The following is a 26178-nucleotide window of genomic DNA, read 5'->3' on the forward strand; positions in this document are numbered from 1 at the left end:
CTCCTGCATGTGTTGAAAAACAGAAGCTTTGTTTTATTGTCCCATGTCAAAACAATGAATGTTCAAGTTGCTTTGCTCTTCCCAGACTCAATTTCTGATCCAGGAGTGTGCGTCGCTGATTACAAAACCAAACTTTATCTCGACGCTGTCCTACGCCATTGACAATCCATTGCACTATCAGAAGGTGGGTATGTTTGTGCAAAGGATCCTACTGGTTTTTTTTTGTTTTTTCTATTTTGTGGATTTTGTTAATGGCTAAAATTGGTTGTGGGAAAGTCTTCAAAAGTTGAACTTGCCTGCTGTGTTTCATTGAGCTAGTTATTCAGAGAATAATCTAACATGTTACCTAATGGCTTGTTTGTGGCAGGCAGTACCAAAGTAAATCGTCAGTGCTCCTGTTTCTGTCAGTATAAAAGCCACGATGGGGATTTAATTGTAAAGTTAGATTAACACAAGGATACTAGGAGTAAACTTCTAGTCTAGACACATCCAAAAATAGTTCTAGAATGCTTAGTTTTACGTTACAAGCTGCATTAGCCTGCAGTAGAACGGTTACTATTCAAGACCTGCAAACAGGCATCTAGATTGCCTGCTGTGACAAGTGAGACTAATAACAAAATCAGCTCCACTTAACGTTTTTTTATTCATTTCAGAGTCTGAAGCCTTCACCCCATTTATTTGCCCAATTGAGTAAAGTCATCAAATTAAGTAAAGTTCAAGAGGTAGGTGAACCTTCTATTTTCAAACTGTTCTAGTGTTCTATGACTGAGCTTGTTGAAAAGGACAATGTCTCCTTACTGTTGTTTGGGTTTGTTTGTTTATAGGTGATATTTGGTCTCGCTTTACTGAACTCTTTCAGCTCAGATCTACGAGGTTTTGGTAAGTGAGCCTTCCAAAGCACTGCAGCAAAGACATTGTTTTCCATTTAAGCAATGGGCTTTTTAAATAAGTAGATATTTACATGTATGATATTGCAGTCAGTAAAGGAGCTGAAGCCTTAAAGCCTTTTTTGGGGAGGGCAAAAGGTAATGTGGCCATTTTGTCTCCTATGAAGTTGAAGGTCCCTTCCATGAGTGACTTGCTAGGTAATGAGTCAAGCTGAGGTCCTGCCTTACCGTTTTGGTTGTCTGCTCCCAGTTAAGCTCAGAGGTTTGGATTATGAAGTTTATCTTTAAATCTGAACTGTTGTAGTTTGTGATCAACAAACTCAGAGTAAGTTAATGGTACTTAACGGAAATAAATTGTTACATTGAAAACACGTTTCAGATTTTGATTCTGATCTCTTTTGCATTCAACAGCTGCCCAGTTTATCAAACAGAAACTCCCAGACCTTTTACGCTCTTACATTGACGCGGACGTCAGTGGAAATCAAGAAGGTGGCTTCCAAGATATTGCAATAGAGGTCCTGCACCTTCTCCTCTCCCATCTCCTTTTTGGGCAGAAGGGAGCATTTGGGGTGGGACAGGAACAGATTGACGCTTTCCTCAAAACATTACGTAGAGGTAAGTGTGGCGTTTTTCTGGGAGCCAGACTAAGTGCAAATGTAGAAATGGGCATTTGTAAACCTGCTGTCAGTGCAGGCTGCTGAAATGGGGATGGGGCTGAGGTAGAACTCAGTAATTGTTCCTAACAGAACTGACAGAAGTACTATTGCTCTGACTTCTGGCCAGAATAGTACTTCTTTTTTAGTGTGCAGTAGCTTGAGACAACCTCAAGGCTTGTTTTTTTGTTCTCTTTTTTTTCTTAAAGACTTTTGATAAATGAGCAAAGTAAATAAGGCAGTATTTTGTCCACTTGTTTGTTTGTGTGGGGTGGCACTTGTGATTTTAACTAATACATCACAATGCATTGTAGTTGGAAAAGCTTGAGCTCCTCTGTAGGGTAAGGAGCATAGTCTGTAATGTTTTTTTTTTTTTTTTAAAGAAAAAAGCTTTAAAATCTTTAACTTGAAAGAGTAATCACTGGATGTTTTATATCAGGAACAGATCTATGAAGTTCTAGCAGAGTGTGGGATGTGGTTTTGAGTAAAACTAATTAAATTCCTGGAATATCCTATTCACTTTGTGTGATGGCAGGGGATAATGTCAATGAGATGTGAAGTGGTTGTTCTTCCCTTTCCAAAACCAAAGTGTGTGCTGTAAACACTTGAAGGATGAGAACTTCAACTCAAAAACTGTGTTTAACTCAACCCACTGCTTGGTTCTGCACAGACCTAGAGGAATGCATCCTTTGTACAGGAGAACAGAATGTTTGTACCACTTGTTTAGGTGTAACTTCTTAGGTCATGCTTGCTTTAATGAAGATAAGTGGATTAGCTTCTGTTGTTTTCCTTGCTTTGATTTGGGAAACAGAATTCTTCTAAGAGTGGCCCCAAAGGGTATTAGAGATATTATGTGCTGTCTTCAAGACAGTGCTGTCTAAGGAAGGCCTGTCCCTAAGTTGTCTTTACTCTGTTGTTTTGCTGTGAACAAAACTGCCATCAATACTTCTTATCTTTTCAGTGCTGTGTCTTCTTTAAACTTCATTTTCCTGAGAGGAAGAGCGAGTATTCTCCTTCCATCCTCAAGTGCCTGTTTTACTGGTGGACTACTTAAGCTGCAGGCTCTCCTTTGTTTCCTAATACTTCCTGATGTAGAGGAGAGCCTTCTTTACTGCTGTATTATTTCTTGCTCTGTGCTTTTTTTGGGTGACTGCTGTTAGTGACAGTCTGTAGCTGTAAAACTCCCATTGCAGCTGCTGGTCTTCTTGGGCAGCTGCAGTGAAAACATTAATGTACCCTACTGGACATTCTTGTTCTCTAGGAATATCTGAGAGCCAGCAGGGAGTTGCTAGGTGGGGTGGAGAAATACTTGGAGCAGCATGTAGATTTCTGCAGCAGCAAGGAAATTCTAGTACAGCACTCTGTTTCTGAGTAGCCAGTTGCATACAACTATTGTTCTGGGTCTTTGGCATGACTTTGTTTCATTGTGTTTGCCTTCAGATTTTCCCCAGGAGCGTTGCCCTGTGGTGCTTGCACCACTTCTATACCCTGAAAAACGGGACATTCTAATGGACAGGATCCTGCCTGATTCTGGAGGGATAGCCAAAACAATGATGGAGAGTTCTCTGGCAGACTTTATGCAAGAAGTTGGCTATGGCTTTTGTACAAGGTTTGTAGGAAAAGACGATCTTTTTTCATATGAAAATAAAGCATTTTGGGTGCTGGTGGCATTTCTCAGGATGCAAAAGGTGAAGAAAAAGAAAAAAAAAAAAACATTATGAGTTTGTCTGTTTTAATTCTTATTTTGTTTTGCTTTCTTCTGTTGTATGTAGCTTTTCTGTTGTCATGGTAAAAATTGTTAGTTAAAGGTATTTGCCTTCCTTGGAAAGGTTTTATAAATAAGGAGGATGGTTACATTCCTAAAAACAAGATGGCTTAGTAAACACGAGTTCCACCTAAATCCTATTCTGCACTTGTGGCACATTCCTGATAGCTCACTGACCACATGAAGTGAATTATAGAAGGGCTGAAGATAATGGTGTCCCTTCAAGGGAGTTGCCCAACAGCAGCTTCTTGTTTGTAACGCGCTTATCGAAGTTTAAACTTTGTAATTAAGATTACTTGAAGCTGTGGAGTATAATTATGATAGTGAAATGCTGGTGATAAAGCAGAGTATCTTGACAGCTGCTTCAGAGCCTGTGCCTGCTTAGGCTTATTTTGGTAGAAATACAGCTGTCTTAAACTTGCCCTGGCTTTGTGTGTATATTTGTGTATGTATTTAACCCACATTCTCATTTAGAGTGTTCCAGATTCTCTTGGCTATCTTCCCTTTCTCTAAAATGTGAAATATGCATCTCTGTTAGCTAGAGTTGCTGGTGCTGTGTGGAACAGGCTGCCATTAGCAGAGCTATCTGAGCTTGCTGAGAGTGATGTGAGCATGACTATACATCTTTGCACCCAGCACAAATACTGTGTGCCATTGATTGTTTATATGTGTGTGAGTTGTCGTCATTACCAGAAATAAAGGAAGGAAAACTAGATGATAGTTAGAATGCCTCTAATGAGGAATTATTTTGAATATATTATAAGTTTATTTCATGCTGTATATCTCTTACCTTTCCATAAGTGGAATCTTATGGTGCAGTTGTTAGGGCCCAAGGAGAGTGCTGTAATACCTGAGCATGGTAGCAGGAACCTGCAAACACGTGGCTGCTTCTGGCTTTAGGCTCATACTGAGGGCTAAGCCTGTGTTGTTTGAAGAAAGATTGGCTTTACTGAGGTCTGTTTTGTCCCATCCTAGTGTTGAAGAATGTCGCAACATAATCATGCAGTTTGGAGTTCGGGAGGTGACGGCTGCCCAGGTTGCCAGGGTTCTGGGGATGATGGCTCGGACTCATTCGGGGTTGACGGATGGTATTCCATTACAAGTGAGTGCTGTACAGGATGGGTTATTTGCATTTTAATAAGCAGAAATTGGGAAATGAAAAGTTCAGAATGTAAGCTTTTATGATTCAATATTTATAATTCCGAAGGTCCTAGCATACATTTCTGTAATACCTTCTTGAGTGAAGGATTCTTAGCAGCATGCAAGTGGTGTCATTACTGATCTGAACCTCTGCTTTCCTTCATAGTGAGAAGCTCTGTGGCTGGCGGGCTTCGAGAGTTCTCTATTTCTAGCCAGTACTTAATTGAGTATGTTTAACTTGCAGTCTATTTCGGCTCCCGGCAGTGGGATTTGGAGTGATGGGAAAGATAAAAGTGATGGAGCACAAGCCCATACCTGGAATGTGGAGGTCTTAATTGATGTTCTTAAGGAGCTGGTAAGTTTTCTGAGCACCTTGATCTTCAATGCAGAGCAGTTCAAAGAAGGGCATGTCCCAGTGTGAATACAAAGCTTTTTGAGCTCCTAGCAGCCTTGAATGGCTTTGAATCTCAATAATGTGTTTGTGCTGCTATGCTTGAGTGATGGCTTTCCCTCTTGAAGGAGAGTATTTTGAAGAACTGTGGTAAATAAAAACAACCTGAATGCTAACGTGGGTGTGGCTTGTGATTCATTCCATGCTGCTCACTCCTGTGTGTTCTAGTATGTGTCTGAAGGGTTTTCATTTTGAACACTTTATTTCTGACCATGGAACACATCTGTGCATCAGGCACCTTGTTTTGAAAAGCTTCACTGTAGGCATTAATAATGAAGAAGAAAAAATATTTTTGTAGCTACTCATTCCAAACCTCCCAATGCTGCTGGTATGGGTGATGTTTTGGAAGATTTTCCATCACTTCTTAAGCAGCATTTTTTTAATTAGCACAGTGAAACATGAATGCCGTTTCCTTTCTCTACTAGCCAAGAGAGAGTTTTCTGTGTGGTCCCTCTAATCTATGCAGGAGTTGCTTGGTTTTAGAAAAACCAAAAACTTCAAGAAGCTAGCTGTTAATTAAGTACCAATACCCAAATCCCTTTGTGCTGTGTAGGTAACAGTAGGTCTTGCTTGCTAATATAGCTGTACTATTTCAATTCTTACAGAAAGCTCTCTGCTGCTTCTGTCTTTTGTTTCCTTTAAGGAAACTGCTTTAATTTTTTTTCATTCTGTAGCAGTGCATACAACTTGTGGAAATGACTGCAGTTGTGGTTTACCCAAATGGCATGAGTGCACCCGTATGTTCATGTTCTCAATAAATTTTTTATTCTTTAAGCACTTCATTCTTTTATTCAATTTTGCAGTTGTATAAGCACACCCAAAGCCTTTCTTAGCCTTATGATGCAGTTCACATTTACTTTGTGTCACATCAGCTTGTCAGGAGGCGGGCACAATGTGCAGCCAGTATCTCCAGCTCTTGCATTTGGTACTCACCTAGCTTTGGAAGAAGTGGTCTGCATTCTGTAATGGCCCTGGTTCCTCCAAACTCCTTCATATGAAAGTTTCACACTACTGATGAAAATCTAACGGGTGCTTTGTGGATGCTTCGTTGTAAATTCAAGAAGAAAGCAAGTCTTGCTTGGCAGTTGGTCAGATCCTTCTGCCTCTTGCTGGAGAGTGTGTGGAAGTCTACAAAAGGAATGAGAGTGCTAAGGAATGAGCTGTTCTAGTTGTTTTGGTTTTAATTTAATGTTTGGAAGTATGGATAGCTGTTGTCAGGTGGATACTAAGCTACAGTGGGGTTCTTAGAAGCAAAGACTGATGATTGTGGTGTTTAAGGCTGACTACTCTCCTGTTTTTTGCGTACAGAATCCTAGCTTGGACTTCAAAGTAGTAACCTATGAATTGGACCACCCAGGATTTCAGATTCGTGACAGCAAAGGCCTGCATATTGTGGTGTTTGGCATCCAGAGAGGGCTAGGCATGGAAGTTTTTCCAGTTAATGCCATATACAGACCTTGGAAGCATGCAGAGGGCCAGGTAAGCTTACCAGCATTTCGTCTGTCTGTATATCACTTAAGAAGCTTCTGAATTTCTCAGATGTGGATTGATAAGTTTGAGAACTTGTGGCTGCATTGTTGGGGAGGAGATGGTCACTAGCTGTACATGTCATGTCATTTGTTTTTAGCTGTTCTGACTCATAATGCAGCTGTGCCAAGCACCTCGTTTACCTGGTTACGCAAAAAAGGCTGGAGCTTTGCAAAATGCAGCTGTGAAGGACCATGCAACTCCAGCAGCCTAAACTGCTTTTGATTTCTCTTTCCAGCTCTCCTTCATTCAACATTCCCTTATAAACCCGGACATCTTTTGTTTTGCTGACTACCCTTGTCATACTGTTACCACAGACATCCTGAAAGCACCACCAGAGGATGACAATCGAGAAATTGCTACATGGTAAACCTGCTCTTCCCAAACTGCTTTTCTTACCTAGATTTAGAGTAAGATAACTTGGTCAGATGTGATTTTATCTTAATGCAGCGTTATATTTCTGTAGCTGTGTGTATGTTCCAGTCAATGAGCTGTTACTGTTTTCCTGTGTTTTGATCAGTGAAAGTTCTTGTATTACTGTCTATTTCCATAATATCTGAAAATGTATTACTAGTTGTTGCTTTTATTGCTTTCAGAATTCCTGCAAATGTATTTTGGTGAATATACTGGAGGTGCTGTGATAGAGGAGTTAGGATATTAAATCTGTCTTTCGTAAGATAACACTGGAGAAACTTGCTCCACCTATATGAAATCTGTCTTGGGATTTAAACAGTTAATTTGGAGAGCTATTTATAGAATGATAGAGTAGGGTCGAAAAGGACCACAATGCTCATCCAGTTCCAACCCCCTGCTGTGTGCAGGGTCACCAACCAGCAGACCAGGCTGCCCAGAGCCACATCCAGCCTGGCCTTGAATGCCTGCAGGGATGGGGCATCCACAGCCTCCTTGGGCAACCTGTTCCAGTGCCTCACCACCCTCTGTGTGGAAAAACTTCATCCTAATATCCAACCTAAACCTCCCCTGTCTCAGTTTAAAACCATTCCCCCTTGTCCTGTCACTACCCAGCCTCACAAACAGCCATTCCCCCTCCTGTTTATACGCTCCCTTCAAGTACTGGAAGGCCATAATGAGGTCTTCCCTTCTCTTCTCCAAGCTAAACAAGCCCAGTTCCCTCAACCTTTCCTCATAGGAGAGGTGCTCCAGCCCTCTGATCATCTTAGTGACCCTCTTCTGAACCTATTTCAAGAGCTTCACATCCTTCCTGTACTGGGGCCCTCAGGCTTGTTGATTTATTGCACAGAATTGAATTGTGTGACTCTGTGAGCTGATGGTTACAGCTTCTTGTAATATATCTGTATGGCTGATTTCAGTGCTGATTGTTTCTGTTCCTGTTGTGGCCTGAGATAAGGAACTGAAGGATGGGGAAGATGGTTAAAGTCAGAGGAGGTGGCAATAGTTATACCTCTGTGAAATGGAGAAAAGTGCACAGGTTTCACGTGTTGAATCTTAGGTGTTGCAAAAGAAGTGTATTTTACTTCTGAAAGTATATTCCAAGTTCAGTTATTCCAGTAACTCACTTCTAGCTGAATTTTTCTAACATCAGTGTTCTGTTCTCCATCTTCCTTAACAGAAGCTCTTAAATTCATTTTGACTTATTTTTATATATTTTTATTTTCTTGTTATTTTTCATGGATAAGGTTGCTCCTGGAGTCTGAATTATATATAGCAGGAGCTGCAGTTTCAGGTTGCTTGCACTGTGTGTAGTCTTGCAGTTGATGCTACAAACTGCTTAAATCCAGGGTGCTATAAGCAAACTGCTTTGTAACCTTTGGGGGGGGGGGCTTGTCTGTCTTTCTTTTTCTTTTTGTTAGGAAGAGCCTGGATTTGATTGAATCTCTGTTACGGTTGGCAGAAGTGGGACAGTATGAGCAGGTTAAGCAGCTCTTCAGTTTTCCCATCAAGCACTGCCCAGATATGTTGGTATTGGCCCTATTGCAGATCAACACTTCCTGGCATACCTTGCGCCACGAACTCATCTCCACACTCATGCCAATCTTCCTTGGCAACCATCCCAACTCTGCCATCATTTTGCACTATGCATGGCATGGGCAGGTAAGTGTTTCCAATAAATTTTTACATTTAAACTAAAGTTTGATTTACTTATTTTTGAGAGAAAGAAGCTCACACGCTTAATAGGTAGAAATTCTAAGCAGTAAGGGGAGGAAGTTCAAAACAAATAGTTTCCACCAGTGTGATTGAGTAAAAGGTGGAGGCTATTCTAGGTACAGAGACTGCATATATGGTAACTTCTATTGAAAGTTTAGAGTGTTTTTTGAAAATTTAGGGCTGGCCTTCAAAGAAAACTTCCATGCAAAGGGAGGGCAAGTATGCATGCAAACTCCATGCTCTTATTGAATGAACGATAGGCTTATTTCTATGGTTTTCCTTTTCATCTTGACTTTAGTCATTGTTCTTACTGGTAGTGAAGCAAATACAAATCAAAGGAAGAAACTTAAGACAGAGGGATCCTCTGGGATGAAAGGAGAATCTGCATTAAAGAATGTGTTATTCTTTAGAGTACAGTAGAGTCAGCGATAAAAGCTTGACCTCAGTGGGTCTTAGTCCATATTCACTGCAAAGTCATGACTGTTCCCTACCTGAAGCAGCATGAATATTTTGGTTTTTTTTGTTTGTACATATCCTTAAATTGAAGAATAGGAGGTAGCATACAGGTGATGCTTCTTGCATAAGGTCCTTAAATAGCAGAAGATGCAATTTTTCAACAGGATAGGCTTTGGAAAGGAGGACAGAATGATAGCTGCCCTGTGACAGGATGCTGTTCCACAGCTTTAGGATACTTGTCTTCCACAGATGGGGGGACCTTAAGCTAAACCTTTGCTGCCAGGAAAAGCCTAGTTGAATTGCAATTTATGATTACTTCTGTGTGAACAAAGAGCTTGATACTGGTTTTCCATGTCAAGGTGTGGTAATGCGTTTTTCACTTTGGTAACACATTGGGCATAACATTTTCATAAACAATTCATCTATTCCAAAAGCTGTGTGTGTAACTGGGGGGAATTAGACCTCTCCAATCATGGGAAACTTGTAAAGGATGTACATTCTCACCATTCATAGCCATTCTACATCTTTTAGTTAAGCTCCTAGATAATTTTGTTACGTCATGATAAGAGTCCTACTAAGAAACTAAGTTCTATAGCTGAGTAGTAAATGTGTTTGTGTTAGGCTTTAGAGGTAAGGTATTGTACTAAATGTTCAAATAGTTGATCCTTTTCCTAGAGACATGAAGTACAATCCTAATTTAATTCTTCTTAGGGTCAGTCTCCTTCGATTCGCCAGCTTATCATGCATGCAATGGCAGAATGGTACATGAGAGGGGAGCAGTATGACCAGGCCAAATTGTCACGTATTCTTGATGTGGCACAAGACTTGAAGGTGAGTTTTGCAAAGCACCGTCATTATCTTCTGTCTGGTGTCTTATGCAGACTTGCTCATCTTGTAACAAAGGCTAAGCTGAACTTAGATGTGACTCATTTAGTAAGGATTGCTAAGAAGCAGTACAATAGAGCTGCTTGCTTTGTGCATGTACTGTAAATCCAGGAAGAGCTTCGACGGTGTTAACCTTGAACACAGTTGAAATGGGAATTGTGGAAAATATCATTCAGGCATTTGTTTGAAGGTGACACCTCTGAGACTGATGAAATGGAGGTTTCTTAAGAATATTACTTTGAAACTGTTTACACAGTTCATGAAGGACTGAAGGTCGCCTGACATCTTAGAGGCCTTCATCACTTCCTAAAGTTAGATGCAGAATAATTGGGTGTCACAAAGTGCAAAAGCTTCAAGTCAGTTTCATCGTATTATTTTCGGTGTTCAGAGATGACCACTCAGATCAGATGTATTCAAAGAGGCCTGTTGGCAGGGAGGTGCTAGGATATTCTGTTGGTTTTTTTAGTTTTCATTACGGTATCACTTTGCTGGTAGATTTTCATGTGGAAGAATTTAACTCAATAAGCACAAAGCCACTTCAAGAAAGGTGGCACCATACTCTCAAGAGCTCTTGCTTATTTGTGCCACAAGCACAAAAATATAAATATGATGCAGATGGTGCCTAATAAAGCACAGCAGCCTGTGACAAGAACATTTCTTTGTTAGAAAGTATATGGAGATTAGAAAGAAAGGAAAGGAGAAAGGGTATCCTTATGTCTTCACTGGTAGTCTTATTTTTTTTTTCCTCTAGGCCTTGTCAATGCTGCTAAATGGTACTCCATTTGCCTTTGTTATTGACCTTGCTGCACTTGCCTCTCGACGAGAATACCTCAAACTTGACAAATGGCTCACAGACAAAATTCGGGAGCATGGGGTAAAACAGGATTTTTCTTATCTCTGTACTCTACCAGTGACTAACTCAGGTCACTTTCACTTTATAAGTAGATTTAAAGTTGTGGTCTGATAGTCCCACGCTTTCCTTGATCTGTAATTTATAACTTAATGTCATTCTTTCCATGATGCAATTGCCAAGTTTGAAATAGAGGCTTGGATGTGGATGGGAGATTGAGATAACTTTATTTTCCACAGGAGCCCTTCATCCAAGCCTGCATGACCTTCTTAAAGAGAAGATGTCCATCCATCCTAGGCGGCCTTGCTCCTGAGAAAGATCAACCCAAAAGTGCTCAGCTTCCTCCAGAAACCTTGGCAACTATGTTGGCATGCCTGCAGGCTTGTGCTGGGTAAGGGTTGTACTGGTTTCACTGAATGCATCATCTTTTTGAAACTCAGTTGCTGGCTCTACGTTGCACATGTTCACAGTTGGTTTGGAGCTTCCTGTGTATTAGTGAGACTGTAATGTTGTATGGCTAGTCTCAGTAGTGTGTTTATCACTGACACTGAAGCTTCTCTCTGTAGGTTACACAACAGGAAGTTGAAATTGATCTTGTCTTCGTAGTCAGACGGTGGGGTGATCTTGGTAATTGTGGGGTGGCTGCTTAGTGAGATACTGGGTTAGTGACTAGATGCAGTGAGGTCATCTGGACAGAGGAACAGGGATCATAACTGCAGAGTGTGGCACCATCATTTAAAACTATGACAGTATAAAGGATTTTGTGATTGCACTAAATAAATGTCTCCATATGTGGTTACCCTATAGCAGGGAGGACTAATGCAATCCTCCTGTGCCAGAGAGAGATGGAGGTTGTAATGTTACAAGACTGAAATTAGATGTGTAACTTCTGTTGTCTCCTTGAAAATACTGTCTTGAAGTAGTCAAAGGATGGGAAATAGCTGAGTTGTTCTACACATGAGTTTGTTTAGGTAAAATCTAGAAGGAAACTGTGGGTCCTAGAGAGCTGTAACATACCCTTCCTGGAGCAGAGAAAGAAGAAACAATGGACAGGACAACGTAACTTTTAAATACTGTGGTAATTTTAGGTAAAAATGACAAAATATTGCAAAATATTGGTGCGGTCACTTAATGCTGTCAGGTCAGGGTAGTATTTGCAGCAATATTTCACAGGTAGTATTTCACCAGGAGTAGCCCTGTGTGGCCTATGAGTCAGAGAGACTGGAAGTTGGGGGTGCTGCTGGCTTTGGTGTTAAATGTTGACATCTGAAGGGGCTGGCATGACCAGGTGTGTGTTACCTGATCTAGGGGCTGTATTGTCATCTGGTGCTATCTTGACAGATACAGGAAACATCTGTATGGCTGTCAGAGATGATTCCCAGCTCTCAAGTAAGCATTAGGGAATAAATACCAGTACAGATCTGTCACAGTCAGTGCTTAAACTGGAAGGGCATTTCTGAGATCATGGTAAAATGTTAAGAGAAAGGGTTCTTTTGTCTTCTGTTGGGACCTATGCAATTGAACTTCTAAAAACTACTGAAATACTGTTTCTGAAACGTTGATCTCTAGTCCATCTTTCAGACAGAAAGAATGCTGTTACCTCTCAGCTTGGTGCATCATCTTTTAAATGTAAAATTCCAGTCCAGCATTTGCCTTGTTACCCTGTCCAGATCTAGAGATGTAATAGTTAACTGTAGACTTAACTTGCATCTAATGTCACTGTGCCCTGAATCTTAATGTGTTACCAAGTTTTATTTATTCAGTTAATCCAGAAACTACCAGTTCTCTGCTGGCACAATTCTCTCAGCTTTTGGTTTCTTTTTATAGCAACCTGCATTCCCTTCTATGCAGGAATGTGACCTACTTGCAGTCATTTTCCTTTAGCTATTCTCTTTGAGTGTGAAAGAGAAAACACCAAGATTTCTTTCAGGAAGGAATTGCTTTGATTGTTTCAGTCACAAATGGAAGCAGGTATCATAAAGACTGGGAGATTAAAATCACAGTAAACATGAAATGTGTCCTGAAGGGTAATGCCCTTCACCACCTGAAGTCTGCCACTGTGGGTAACTGATTTAGGAGCAATTTCCTTAACTAAGCTGTAGTTATTAAGCTGTAGTTAACTCTTCTGTGGTGTTGTGTTTGGGGAGACATTCCTGTTAGCCGCTAATCTGAGACCCTTTCTGTCAATGCAGCTTGTGTCTCCCTGAGCACTGCTGTTGTGCCATGTAGCAGTGATGCTTCAAAAAGAAATAGCTTTTTTTTCCTTACTACTTAATGTTTTTCAGTTGAAGCTCGAGTGGTTTGGGTAGGATTGAAAACATGAATTTTGGGATCTGTTTTGATAGAGAAGCATGTCCCCCTACTTACAGCTTCATGTCATCACGTTATTGGCTTCAAATGCAGCTTTGTGAAAATGCACTGTTCTGTACCATTTAAAAAGTATTTGGTATCTATCTTAATATGCAGTAGAGTATTATACAAAAATGTCAATTTTCCATCTGTGTAGATGGCAGGACTAGGAGTTAGTGACTTGTTCCAAGGCACAAATGGCTTTAACTGGTCACCCTAGGAATCAAACTTGGGATTGTAAACCCATCTTAAACTGCATTGAGAGCTGCCATATGGTCATTGGCCTCTAACAGATTGAATCTGTTTTACTGAAGCATGCTGTGATATTTAAGTGGAAACATAGCAGGCATGCTGCTGCCAAAAAAAAAAAAAAAGAGCAGGGCAAAGGATGGAGAGTGGTATCTGTGTGTGACCTGAGCTCATCAGCCCTGCTCCTGGTCCTTGGTTAAACAGGATCATACAGTGCTACAAACATCTCTTGCATGAGGAAAACTGTTATTCCATACCTGCAATTGGTCATAAGTGCCTGGAAATTTAGATATTTGTGGTATTATGGAATTGGGGTGTAGGCAAACTCATACCATGTATGCTGAGCATGCCCATGCTGTGCTCAGAGCTCTGCCTTCTGGTCTGGTTGTGCTTGAATGAAGCAGAAATCCCATCTGTGCTGGGATGGCATTTTCTCCACACTGTGGTAGGGCACTGGCTTTGGAGCACAACCTGCATAGTCTGTAATGGGACAGCTGACAAAGCTGAAGGCTGGCCTGCTTTAACTAAATCAAAATTTTGTTTTCCTGCCTTAATTATCACAGTTGTTCCTCGTTCTTTTCACCCCCATCCCAACATCTATGCAGTAGAAATTGCATGAAAATGTGTTGAAAATAAGGAATCTTTGGATGTATTTGACCATAGTTGCTTCATTGCAAGAAGGAATGTGCTGCTTTAGTTGTACACACTATATAAAGGTCAAAAAAAAGGTCAGGAAAGCCATAAATAGTTGGTTGTGTGTTCTGGAGTGAAATGTTGGAGCTGTGTGAGCATGCTTGTGGTTAGGTGTGTCAGCAACAGGGTTCTTTGGAAACCTGGCAGCCAGAACTGGAATACTTTGAAAGAGGAGCTGGCTGCCCTTGGTTGTGCAATGACTTCAGGCCTAAGCTGGGTTTTAGTACAAGTTCTTTGAATCGTTGGAGAGTTCTTGTCAGGGTTAAACATTTATTAATGGTTAAATGAAGCCTGTCTGTTAGTTCATATACAGAAAAACTGTGAGGGTATTTAACTCCATCCTTCTGTGTGCTTGTCTGTAGTCCAAGCTTTTGAGACATGTAACTGTTGCAGAGTTCGTGTGTGTTTTGAAATATCAACTGGAAATGATTGAGTGACAAAGCCTGGGAATGGGGAGCCCTTAGGAGCTGGTTTGACTGAGGGATTACAGCATAAGCTGTTGTCTGAATTCATGAGGCTGTGCTTTACGTAGTCCATATCTGCAGCCTTCTTTGCCTGCTTTTAGGGCTGTTGGGGCCATGCAGACAGATACACATAGTGTCTTTTAATAAGCCATTACTTGCAGGGTAACTGCATAGCACAGGATTTGAGTTCTTAAAAATGGAGGAATATGTTGGAGGTGAATTTTTTTTTTTTAGAACTGCAGTTGAAATCCTTCATCTCAAATACAGCTGTTTCTCTTCAGGCAGAGGAGGGGGGCCTGGGTTTCCTGAACATTGCATGCTTCATTGTCCTGCTCTTCTCTAGGAGTGTTTCTCAGGAGCTATCAGAAACCATCCTCACCATGGTAGCCAACTGCAGTAATGTCATGAATAAGGCCAGGCAGCCACCACCTGGAGTCATGCCCAAAGGCCGCCCACCCAGCGCGAGCAGCTTGGATGCCATCTCTCCTGTGCAGGTAGATAAAAAACATGCTGTGTCTCCAGAAACAGTTGACTGGCATTAATTTTGGTGTGCTTGTTGAGCTCTTGCAGCAGGTCTAAGTAAAACATCATCTGGCTCCTTTAGTTTTTATTCTTGGGTATCTGGATAACTTCCTTCTAACAGAAGAATGCCTGAGGGTTGTAGGTCAGAACTGTCTCACTTCATGGATTTCTGTAAGAAACCAAAGTATAGCAGGATGGGAGTACCAAAGAGTGATTGAGGTTTGGTTTATTTTAAAATAATGGAAAGTTTTCTAGAAGTCTTTGTAAATTTTAGCACTTGAGAGCTAAGCACTGCCTTTGAACCTGATGTGTCTTGTTTGTAGCTTCACGGGCCAAGCAGCAGTGCTAGAGCATAAGGACTTGTTATAACTGGGGCTCTTCAGCTCTCAGCTGAACTGCTCTTTTAAAAACAAGGTATATAGAAGTTACTCCCTGCCACTCATCATCCCTTCATCCTCTGGAAGCAACGCATTGCAGACATGCTTTGCTTTTAGCAACTGCATTCAGCAGTAGATTTTAAAATGATAAAAAGCTCTTTCATGTGAAATGGTGGAAAATGTCTGAAGCATCGGCAAACTATGTAAACTCAACACAGAGAGCAGTTTCCTTATAAATTGTTACCTTATTGAGGTTGCTTACCCAATGTACCAAATACCATGGCAACCTGCTGTAAAGAACTGATGTGAAGAAGTGGATCAGCAGATGTTAGCCTTAGTTATGTTATCCATTGAGTAGATAATCTAGCATTCTATAGGTAGATGGCTCTTTTGGGGTAATCTGATTTCAGATTTGAAAGCTACCATGCAGACAGACTCTTTTCAAGAATGTTTTTGATATGAAACTGTTTTCATAGAAAACATGCAAAGAGTGAGCTTGATTTCATCTTATGGCTGTCTGTATAATCTTCTTTTAATTTTCATTCAGATCGACTCGCTTGCAGGAATGGCATCTCTGAGTTTAGGTGGCTCAGCTGCTCCTCACACCCAGAGCATGCAAGGCTTCCCTCCAAACTTGGGCTCTGCATTCAGTACTCCTCAGTCACCAGCAAAAGCATTTCCCCCTCTTTCCACCCAAAACCAGACAACAGGTTTCAGTGGCATTGGAGGACTCTCTTCACAGCTTCCAGGTACTGCTATTTGGCCAGGAGAATTTTGTATTTTTGATACATCAGAGTTAAGTCACCCATTATTTACTGTGATTGGAAGCACTGGACAGACAGCTGTCTGTTGTGGGAGGGAATTATACATCCTTGTTCTTAGATCAGTGCTGAAAACAGCACTTTCAAATATTGTGACTGCAATAGATAGAACAGGCTGTGTGTTTTTGACAGATTTTAGCAGCATCATTTTAGGCTGGGACAGAGATGAGGAACTGCTGAGGTAAAACTTGAATGCTGGATAGTTATGAAGCTCTATAGCTCAGATAACTTATTGGAAACAGTAAGGTGATGCAAGTGATACATGCATAATATGAAGGGTGCAGCTGAGGTGACATACCTTGTCTACTTTCCAGTAGGAGGTCTTACTACGGGTAGCCTGACTGGCATAGGAACTGGAGCCTTGGGCCTTCCTGCAGTGAACAATGACCCATTCGTGCAAAGGAAGCTGAGTACATCTGGACTGAGCCAGCCTACATTCCAGCAGAGTAAGATGAAACCTTGTAAGTGGTAGTGTTGTCTGTGACTGTGAAGTGTGACTGTGGTTAATCTGCATTTCCTTCAGGGGGTGGCTTTGTTCTGGAGGTGATAAGTAATAGAAATGTGGCTCTTGTAATGCACTGTTAGTCTGAAAAAGGTGCTTCTCAACTTCTATGCTAGCAGCTTGCCAAGTAACTGCGGGTGGGATTGAAAAAAAAAAAAGTAAATAAAACACATTAAGGAATTGCATGAACAGCATGCTTCTGTCCTTTTTTTCTAATTGTGCTATATTTTGAACAGAAGTCTTATCCTACTCTTTAGTGAGTTGTTTGTGTTGTAAAAGGGTGGGATGTTTGGTTTTTGTTTGTAAAATGGCTAATCATAGCTAGCTGAGTCCTGCTGCAGCACAGCAGTGAAGCAGCCTGCAGTGCTGGGAAAGAAACACAACTAACATGAGTTGGTGGGAAGCTGCTGGGTTCTTTTTCTCAAGAGAATGATTTGGTCCTCAAAATGTAGTCATATCTGTTAGCTCCTTTGTAACTCTAAATATGCTCACATGTTTAAGCAAACAGACATTGCTTTTAGGAAGCCTGCCCATATGCTAAATTTTCCACCTATCTGTAGAAAAGCAAAGTTATAGGTGTCTATAGACAAATGGTGGAGGCAGCTTTAGTGACCACTGTGGTGGTGTTTTTTTCTTTGGGGGCTTGAGCATTCAGTAAAAACCTGCTTGAAGCTCACTGGCTGGCCTGAAAGTCTGTGTGAAAGTTTGTCTGCATGTTAGTGTTGTGTAGCATGCTTTATCCTAGTTTGTTTACATTCATTTGGTTTAGGTGCCAGCTGAGGCTAGCTTGGGTTGCAGTGGGTTCTCGGAATACAGCACTAAGAGACTAATTCCTTCCTGGGATTCAGTTCTCTTGTGTGAACGTTTTGAAAACAGATCTTTAAATAAGAATTCCTAGTTACTAGGGAGACTTAGTAACCTGATTTTTTAAGATTAACTAGCAGGTTATTTACAGATTTCTGAAGAGGTGAAGAGAAGAGACATTGACTGTCTGAAGTTAATTATGACCTATTGCCTTTTTTTTAACAGCTGACTTATCTCAGGTGTGGCCAGAGGCTAATCAGAACTTTAGCAAAGAAATAGATGATGAGGCAAACAGCTACTTCCAGCGTATCTATAACCATCCACCACATCCAACCATGTCTGTAGATGAGGTGAGTTCCCTTCTGTAACAGTTGTCACCTGCCTCAGGTAGAGACAGCAGCAGGACTTCAGCTGGAGTAGAAGCCTGAATATTCAAAATAAGTTCTAGTGTGCCTTTAAACTGTCTTGAATGTATTTGTTCTTAAAGCATGTGAAAATGACTGCAACTTCTAATTGTATGCACTGATGCTCCTGTTTTAGTTAGACTCTGAGAGTAATCCTAAGTATGTGATATACTTGCTCTTCCAAGTACTACTAATTTAGTTTAATGTATCTGTGTGTATCTCTGGCACAGAACATTAACTTTTGTAGTTTTGAAGTACTGGGCTTGCAGGTAGCAAGAAGTTTTACCTGAAGGTAGTTACTTAAAAGAAAGGGGAGAGAATTCAAGTCTGAAGATAAAAGGCTGGTTGTAGTTGTAGTGATGTAGTACCTACCAGCTAAAATGTGTTTTTGTGGAAATGCTGACTCTGCAGTCTGGTCTGTAGTGCACCCACCTTACCTTAGTTATAGGTGTACTTGAAACTCATAGATGCAGAAGAGCTGAAATAAAACATCTGTTGGTAAAGATTTCTGCTTTCTTTGCTTGCAGGTCTTGGAAATGCTGCAGAGGTTTAAGGACTCCAATATTAAACGGGAACGAGAAGTGTTTAACTGCATGCTGAGGAACTTGTTTGAGGAATACCGTTTCTTTCCCCAGTACCCAGACAAAGAGCTGCACATTACGGCCTGCCTGTTTGGTGGGATAATAGAGAAAGGACTGGTTACTTACATGGCTTTGGGCCTGGCCCTTCGCTACGTTCTTGAAGCCTTACGAAAGCCTTTTGCGTCCAAAATGTACTATTTTGGTATTGCTGCACTAGATAGATTTAAAAATAGGTGAGTGTGGATTTTGGTAATAAACAGTGCATGTAATATCTCGTTAACCTTGAACTAATTATAATTCTGCAATAAATAATGACTTGTGTGAGAAATATACATATGTCAGTGTTAGGATTACTTTAAGACATGCTGAACTGAAACAGAATGTGTTGATGTGCTAGCAAAAGGGTGACTTCTGAAATCAACATGTGAAGTGCAGCACCTGCGTAAATGTGGGACAGACTGAGATGCTGAGAATACTTGGTGGCCTTTGTGTGTAAAAAATAATTCGGGGAAGTGTTGGCTGCAGTTGTCAACTTATATTGAATGTAATTATTCTTAACAGGTGCACTCTATTAGAATGCCATTTGCACTACTCAGTAATAAAAGCCTGGCCAGGAACCTAAGCTCTAGGAGTTTGGTTTGAATTTGAATCTCCAGTGTTGCACCTGAATCATCTGTTGCTCAGAATATTCTGCTTTAAAGTTGTGTAAAATTATGAAGAATATTACTGTAGTGTCATCAATGTTAGAGGCGCTCTGATTTGCTGTGTAAGATGGTGAGCCCTTCTGTGAATCACTTCTCCAACAATCTTATTGTTAATGCTGAATAGAAATGAGATTGTCTTCAGTCAGAAGTGTAGAGATTTACAATAAGCTGGGTTGCTGTGAATTAACCTTCTGTTTTGCTCTTGAATGAATTCATTTAGAGTGGCTTTCACTACAGCAACTGCTTTATAGAAAATGTTTTGTTCACAGCACAGCTGCTGTGAGCAGGACAGAAGTAATTTTGATGTAGCATGTGGATGAGTTACCAGTGTTACATTTGTATTGCTCTGTAATACTGTTTTTGATCTGGGCTTATGCTTCTGACTAACGTGTTTTTGGTTTGGTTTTTCTGACAGATTGAAGGACTATCCCCAGTATTGTCAGCACTTGGCTTCTATTAGTCACTTTATACAGTTCCCTCATCACTTGCAGGAGGTGAGTGTGCTCATTAGCTTTCTGTGGTTTTTAAAGTCTTTTGAGCAGCTTGCTGTTTTCTGTTGGGAAAATGGTCTGGGCTGTCTCACGTTTAGCCATTTGATTTCCTGGATGTGTACTTTCTTATGTTTTACAAAGCTTGTGGATGTAGGTGGTTGGTAATCTGTTCCTGTACACCTGTTTGGTTTGCTCACAGTGAAATAGCTACCTGCATGATCAACCAGGGCACATGGCCATGCACGTGGGTTTTTAAGTGCCTCAAAGGAATCACACTTCAGTCTTTTAAGGATTTGGGCTTTCCAAAACTATGCAGCTGTGTTTGTAGAGTAGCATACTCAGACTTAGTAACATAGTCCAGAAAAAGACAAGAAAAACTTCTTTCCTGAAGGTAGAAATACCCTGCAGTTAAGCAGTGTTGATCATAAGGTGTCTGTCTCAAAAGCTGTTAAGAGAGATAAGAAAAAGTTAAGCCCTGTGGCAGAGCTTGAGAGCATAATCTGAATAAGGAGAAATGTTCAGCTCTAGCACTGGGAATTCATCTACCCAGAGCTGTGAAGTCCAATTACAGCCTTTAATTTCACTGACAGGTTTCAGTCTTTGTTCCTTAAATGACTGTGTATCATCTGGTGTTACAAATATCTAGGTGAAGTGTATTAAGATGAGAAGCTTGTTTTCTATTGTCACATTACCTTAGAGGTTTTAAAAAGTGTAAAACTGTTTTTTGCTTATTTGTTGTGAACTTCAGACTTCACTATTTTTATTTAGCTATAGGAGCCCTTGAGGGAGGAAAGACTTCATCCCTGCTTTGTAGCAAGCTTTTTAGTCCCCCTCTTTTGATTTGCTAACCCTGACCTGCAGGGATGGGAATTTCTGGCTCTGCAAAATGTCTTACAGATGTTGAATCTGATACTGAATATCTGCTTGTGAAGTTAGAGATAGAGCTGATGGTTCTTTTCTGGAAAGAAGGGAACTACATGATGATGAGGTGTATGCTTAATAAGCAGTTTGATTGTATTTTGCAGATTCCCTTAATGGCTTTAATGTTAAGAATTAAAGATTGGCAGCAAACATTTATAATGCTAGTGCTGAAAGTCATTCCCTATTTACATTGTTTTCTGTGAATGTGCTTGTTTACTCTATTCTAGTACATAGAATATGGACAACAGTCTAGAGATCCTCCAGTGAAAATGCAGGGTTCAATCACCACCCCTGGAAGCATTGCACTTGCCCAGGCTCAGGCCCAGGCCCAGGTTCCAGCAAAAGCTCCTCTTGCTGGCCAAGTCAGCACTATAGTAACCACCTCAACCACCACCACTGTTGCAAAAACCATCACCATCACTCGACCAACAGGAGTCAGCTTCAAGAAGGATGTGCCGGTAAGCATCCTGTGACCCCAGGGCCCTTGCTGGGGAAGTAAAGGAGTTAAATTGTGGATGTAGAGTGAGAACATGAGGATTGAGGCCTGTTAAATTTCTGTACTGCCAATTTTTAAGCTGTAACCCAATTGCTTCATGTTTTTCTCTAGTCCATAGGATTGATTATTTCATAGAGGTGCATTTTTTCATTATGGAGCTGTGGAATTACTGTGGTGTTATAGGAAGGCCTTTTTTTTAAATGGTGTTTATACTGTCTAATTCTAAACTTGAGTTACAATCACTGTAGCAAACTATCTCTTGCAGCATACCAGATGCTAAAGCCCTTAAATTCACACCTTCAGCTGTAGGTGCACATTTCATTGGCCTATTCTGTTGACATGCTTTGTCTCAGGTGAAGCTGAATTCTCTGAAGTGGAATTCTCTCCCAGTTTAGTGTTGAGGTGCTTTTGGAGACTTACTGCTGTACCAAGGACTGCTCACTACTGCACTGTTGTTTCTCCAGGCTGTGTACTTTATGTCCACATGGACATATGCATATGTGAGGGGTTGGTTTCTGTACAGTGGCATTCTTTTGCTCAGTATTAACCACTGTTTATAGTGTAAAATTGCTTCCCTTGAGCACTGGTAAAAGTGCATTAGGGGCAGTAGTTGTGCTCTCATAAAGCTCAGTTCTTTTTGGCTTGACAAAATGAAGCAAAACTTTACTTGCTATTGCCCTTAGGTATATTATCTGTTCTTAACTTCTTGGTCTCCCTACAGCCTTCCATTAATACTACCAACATTGATACGCTGTTAGTTGCAACAGATCAAACTGAGAGAATTGTGGAACCTCCAGAGAATGTCCAGGAAAAAATTGCTTTCATCTTCAATAATCTGTCCCAGTCAAACATGACACAGAAGGCAAGTACAAAAGAAAACCAGTAAAGTGTTTTTTAACTATTTCTAAAATTGCATTCTAAATTGGTAAATAATGGTGTATCTACAAACAATGTTAACTTGTAAAATAAAAAATGGGGAGGAAAAAAAATACCCTAAGGAAATGGCAGTTTCCATCACTTGTTGCTTTTGAACCTTCAGAGAGATACTTTTTCATGGAGTAGAGAGAAATGAAAGATAGCTGTTCTTAATCTTGCTTTTTCCTACAAATTGCTTTATTTCTCTGTAGCCAAATCCCTTGTGCTCAAGTGCTGTAAGTCTTCAGGAAAGCACTTGTAGTAGATACATGGAATAATTGTACTTTGTGATGTTTTTGTCACCTGTAGGGATTGTAAAATACTATTTCAAATGCGTTGATATTCTTTCAGAGGCTTCTGCAGCCTTTCACATAAATGGGCTGGGTACCATTTGGTGCTGCATGGTTCTGCTGCTAGGCTCTTGCATTTCTATCTGAAGTTCATGTTAGTTTTTCTGAGCTAGTAGAAATCTGCAATACTGCTGCCACCTGTGATTTCTGTCTTGTGGATAGACTGCATTAGCACAAGGTGCTGACAATCCTAGGTGTTCTGAAATTCTGTTAGAAAGCAGAGAAGTGAAGGAGTGGTAAAATACTGTGCCTTGCTCACTTTCTGATTAAATCCTTACTGGCTGACCAGATCTTTAGATAGAGAAATCCACTGATTTCAGAGCCATTTAAAAATAAAGCCCCCAACTATAGTGCTAAAAGCAGTTGAGTTTGTGGTTGTCTCATTCTTTTTTGTGGTGTGCTTTTTCTCTGCTATGGAGACAGGTTGAAGAACTGAAGGAAACAGTGAAAGAAGAGTTCATGCCTTGGGTATCACAGTATCTCGTGATGAAGAGAGTCAGTATTGAGCCAAATTTTCACAGCTTATATTCAAACTTCCTTGACACTCTTAAGAATCCAGAATTTAATAAAATGGTTCTGAATGAAACTTACAGAAATATCAAGGTGAGTAGCACAAGTTCTCATACTTGGGTAGATTTCAACATTTAGAGGTATGCTGTTCTCAGGCCATTGATTCCTATGCTGCTGATCTTCAGAAATGGAGTATCTTGGAAAAGTCTACTTTAGCTTACGCTAACAGCTTACTGTATGAATACTGGGATTCTTCTATTTTCAGTCAGAAATAATTAAAAAGGTATATATGCTTTTTTTTTTTTTAAGATGGATTCTAAATCTGTGTGAGGCCTGCAAACTACAGCAGGAAGAATTTCTATGTGGTCTAGTTAATTTGTGTGGGGGAGTATCAGGATGAGAACCCCACTCTGCTGCTTTAGTCAAAGAATAAAGAGGATAGGGAGCGAGAGAAAACAGATGTGTAACAACTAAAAATCACTAGAGGACTAAATTAACATGAATGTGAAGAGGTCAAGAAAAAATAACCCTGATGAGATGAGTGAGTGAGTAAAGTTGGTCAAGAAAGCACTATTTTTAAACCTGTTGGTGGATTTTCCTGGCCACCATGGGTTACGCTGTAGTGCAAAAGAATCTCCTGGCTTTTTAGAGTATAGTTGGCCTTCTGTTTGGCTGATGCTGCTCTGAAGCTAAGGGACAGAGCTAATAGTAGAATGTTGGAGCATGCTTTAGGTCTTGAAGTAAGAATTAAATCATTTCTCAGGAAATGCCTTCAGGCCTGCAAGGAAGTGTTAAGAAGCACTGCCTTCCCAAGTTATGCTTTGCTGGGTAGTCATGGCAGCCTTATCAGTAGCTGGAAAGCTCTGGGAAGGCATAATCCTTCCTGATCCTCTTCAAGTGAAGGAATGTTAAAATCATTACAAGGCAGATTAGTAGGGTGCTACCTTGAGGTAAAGGCTGCTCTTGACTATCTCTGTAATGGGACTGGAGCTCAGAACTTAGTGTTCTAAAGCTTTGCTTTGGGACAGAGCAGCTGTTTGATTTGGCGTTGTCCGATTATCTTCCAGTTGTTGCTTGACTTGCTTTTTTCATTAGGTGCTACTGACATCAGATAAAGCTGCAGCCAACTTCTCCGACCGTTCCTTGTTAAAGAACCTTGGTCACTGGCTGGGAATGATTACACTGGCTAAAAATAAGCCCATCTTGCACACGGTAAGATTCTGTTTTCACAGACTTGCTTGATGCAAACTACTGTGTTGTTATTTAGCAGCATGGGCTGTTTTGGAAATGCTGTCACCAAAATGAAGGAGGTAATCTTACATCAAAATGTCTTATCTGTGAATCTCTGTTCAAATGAAAGACCAATCCTTAGCAGCCTGTGAAATTTAAGGACTGTCTTGACTCAATTTTGCCATTATATCCTATAAGAAAATAATATGTAAATGGAATTTCTGCAGTGTTTTTGGTGTTTCTCTCTGCCCTCCTACCCTTTTTAATTGCTGATGGTGTTTTTCAGGATTTGGATGTGAAGTCACTACTACTGGAAGCATATGTTAAGGGACAGCAGGAATTGCTTTATGTAGTACCATTTGTTGCCAAAGTCTTAGAATCCAGTGTCAGGAGTGTGGTAAGTGACTTTATGCTGGGGGTTATTGCTCAAGTGGCAACATAAGCATTGCAGAAATTCAGTGCTTCTTGTTATCAGGTTAATTTCATGTGCAGTGGGGTGTTAAGGGATATCGGGGCTGAAAGTGAGTTCCATTTTTGAGGGGAAGTATGTGTCTTGTCTGGTTTTTTAGTTGTTCTGTTTTTTATTTGTTGGTTTTTTTAGCCTAAACAGATTATGTTGGCTGAACTGTACTGTAACCAGACTGTATAACCAGACACAGACCTCTGTTGAGAAACAAAAGGATGTCAATGTGAAGGGGTTCTAGGATCTATTTCTTATTTGGGTGGATTTATTTCCTTCCACCCTCAACGTGCCTCTTTTGTCTCTGAGCTCTTCTTAATTCTGCTTGGCTGAACAGCTGATCTCTCAGAAGGACCCAGTCATTGTGTTTCCAGTTCAGTGTTCAGCTTGCTTGTTCATCTGGTTCCTCTCAATGCTGAAAGCAGTTCTGCCTGCGACTGCAAACTTCAGTTTTCCCTGTCTGTATGTGCACATAATGTTTCAGTGTCAAAACGTAGCAGTCTGAAGTTAACTAAACCATTCCAGAACAGTGTGTAATGCTGCTCTCCATTTTCTCTTGTAGGTCTTCAGGCCTCCAAACCCATGGACAATGGCCATCATGAATGTTTTAGCTGAGCTGCATCAAGAACATGATCTAAAAGTAAATTTTCTGCTTTGCTGTACCTACTGAGTTTGAGGTTTTCTTGATATACCAGTCAGAAAGATGTTGTGAAGGACCAAACTTCATTTCTCACTTCATTGTGTGAGGAACTGGGCATTGCTAACTTAGTAAGAGTGTGGATGAATCTTGTTTTCTGTGAGGTTAATGTGCAAGTTGTTTGTCTAACCATCACTTGCTTATGCATGTCTTTAAAAAAAAAACAAAAACCATGAGCTGGAACAGGAAGCTTGGGATTTGAGCAGCCAGTAAATGATTGGGTTTTTTTCCTTGTGACATAACCTAAACTAAAATTGTTGTGCAGTTGAATCTGAAGTTTGAGATTGAAGTGCTCTGCAAGAATCTTGCACTGGACATCAATGAGCTGAAACCTGGAAGTCTCCTGAAAGATAAGGATCGTCTGAAAAATCTGGATGAGCAGCTGTCTGCTCCAAAGAAAGATGTGAAGCAGCCAGAAGAGCTACCACCCATCACAACCACCAGTAAGCACGCCTCAGATCGAACTCCAAAACAATGCTGTATGAAGTTTATTAAGACAGGTTGTGCTATTGCAGGGAAGAGTGTGAAGCCATCTGCACCACTGAGCATTACTGAAAGCTTAGAATCACTAGAATAGTTTTGTAATAAAAGGATGCTAACAGAATTAGGAGATGGGGGAGGGATAAGAGCTATCCTGAGGACTAATTCTGCTTGTGCTGTAGCTGCTCTTTAGAAGAGTGAAGCTGGGAGATAGATAAGTGAGATTGTAGCAGGGTTCAAACCCTGCTGTAACAAACAACTGCCAAAATGCACTGAAGTTAACATGGTACTAGACACTGCTAGGTACCTGTAGGAACTTCCTGATCAAAACTTCATTACTTACTGATTTCAATTAGGTACATGCTTTCATTATAATCACTTGTTTTTCCCTCATGGTTCAAAATAAACATCTTTATA

The 26178-nt window shown here is 40.6% G+C and overlaps 1 protein-coding gene and 2 non-coding genes across 8 annotated transcripts in view; all 3 read left to right on the forward strand.

Annotated features, from left to right (window-relative positions):
• Positions 1 to 26178, forward strand: part of CNOT1 (CCR4-NOT transcription complex subunit 1) — a 53574-nt gene that overhangs the window by 10048 nt on the left and 17348 nt on the right. For 2 of the 6 annotated variants that reach the window (XM_031615541.2, XM_031615542.2), the window contains exons 4-29: positions 86 to 184; positions 654 to 722; positions 825 to 879; positions 1299 to 1502; positions 2981 to 3149; positions 4281 to 4407; positions 4690 to 4800; positions 6205 to 6375; positions 6662 to 6789; positions 8256 to 8496; positions 9718 to 9837; positions 10643 to 10765; positions 10981 to 11132; positions 14840 to 14990; positions 15943 to 16144; positions 16531 to 16677; positions 17748 to 17872; positions 18454 to 18740; positions 19627 to 19705; positions 20851 to 21081; positions 21841 to 21981; positions 22808 to 22987; positions 23990 to 24106; positions 24411 to 24521; positions 25147 to 25224; positions 25547 to 25724. In XM_031615541.2, the coding sequence (XP_031471401.1) occupies positions 86 to 184; positions 654 to 722; positions 825 to 879; positions 1299 to 1502; positions 2981 to 3149; positions 4281 to 4407; positions 4690 to 4800; positions 6205 to 6375; positions 6662 to 6789; positions 8256 to 8496; positions 9718 to 9837; positions 10643 to 10765; positions 10981 to 11132; positions 14840 to 14990; positions 15943 to 16144; positions 16531 to 16677; positions 17748 to 17872; positions 18454 to 18740; positions 19627 to 19705; positions 20851 to 21081; positions 21841 to 21981; positions 22808 to 22987; positions 23990 to 24106; positions 24411 to 24521; positions 25147 to 25224; positions 25547 to 25724 (3796 nt within the window). The remainder of the gene's footprint in view (positions 1 to 85; positions 185 to 653; positions 723 to 824; positions 880 to 1298; positions 1503 to 2980; positions 3150 to 4280; positions 4408 to 4689; positions 4801 to 6204; positions 6376 to 6661; positions 6790 to 8255; positions 8497 to 9717; positions 9838 to 10642; positions 10766 to 10980; positions 11133 to 14839; positions 14991 to 15942; positions 16145 to 16530; positions 16678 to 17747; positions 17873 to 18453; positions 18741 to 19626; positions 19706 to 20850; positions 21082 to 21840; positions 21982 to 22807; positions 22988 to 23989; positions 24107 to 24410; positions 24522 to 25146; positions 25225 to 25546; positions 25725 to 26178) is intronic. The other 4 variants (XM_031615545.2, XM_031615546.2, XM_031615543.2 and 1 more) reach the window with 2 other exon arrangements.
• LOC116244070 (small nucleolar RNA SNORA50) lies at positions 15305 to 15440 on the forward strand. The gene has a single exon (XR_004170107.2). It is a non-coding gene; the product is annotated as a small nucleolar RNA SNORA50 (small nucleolar RNA).
• LOC116244069 (small nucleolar RNA SNORA46) lies at positions 23461 to 23596 on the forward strand. Its single transcript, XR_004170106.1, has one exon. It is a non-coding gene; the product is annotated as a small nucleolar RNA SNORA46 (small nucleolar RNA).

Source organism: Phasianus colchicus, chromosome 13, assembly GCF_987193195.1.
Source record: "Phasianus colchicus chromosome 13, bPhaCol1.hap1.1, whole genome shotgun sequence".
In the NCBI taxonomy this organism is placed as follows: domain Eukaryota; kingdom Metazoa; phylum Chordata; class Aves; order Galliformes; family Phasianidae; genus Phasianus; species Phasianus colchicus.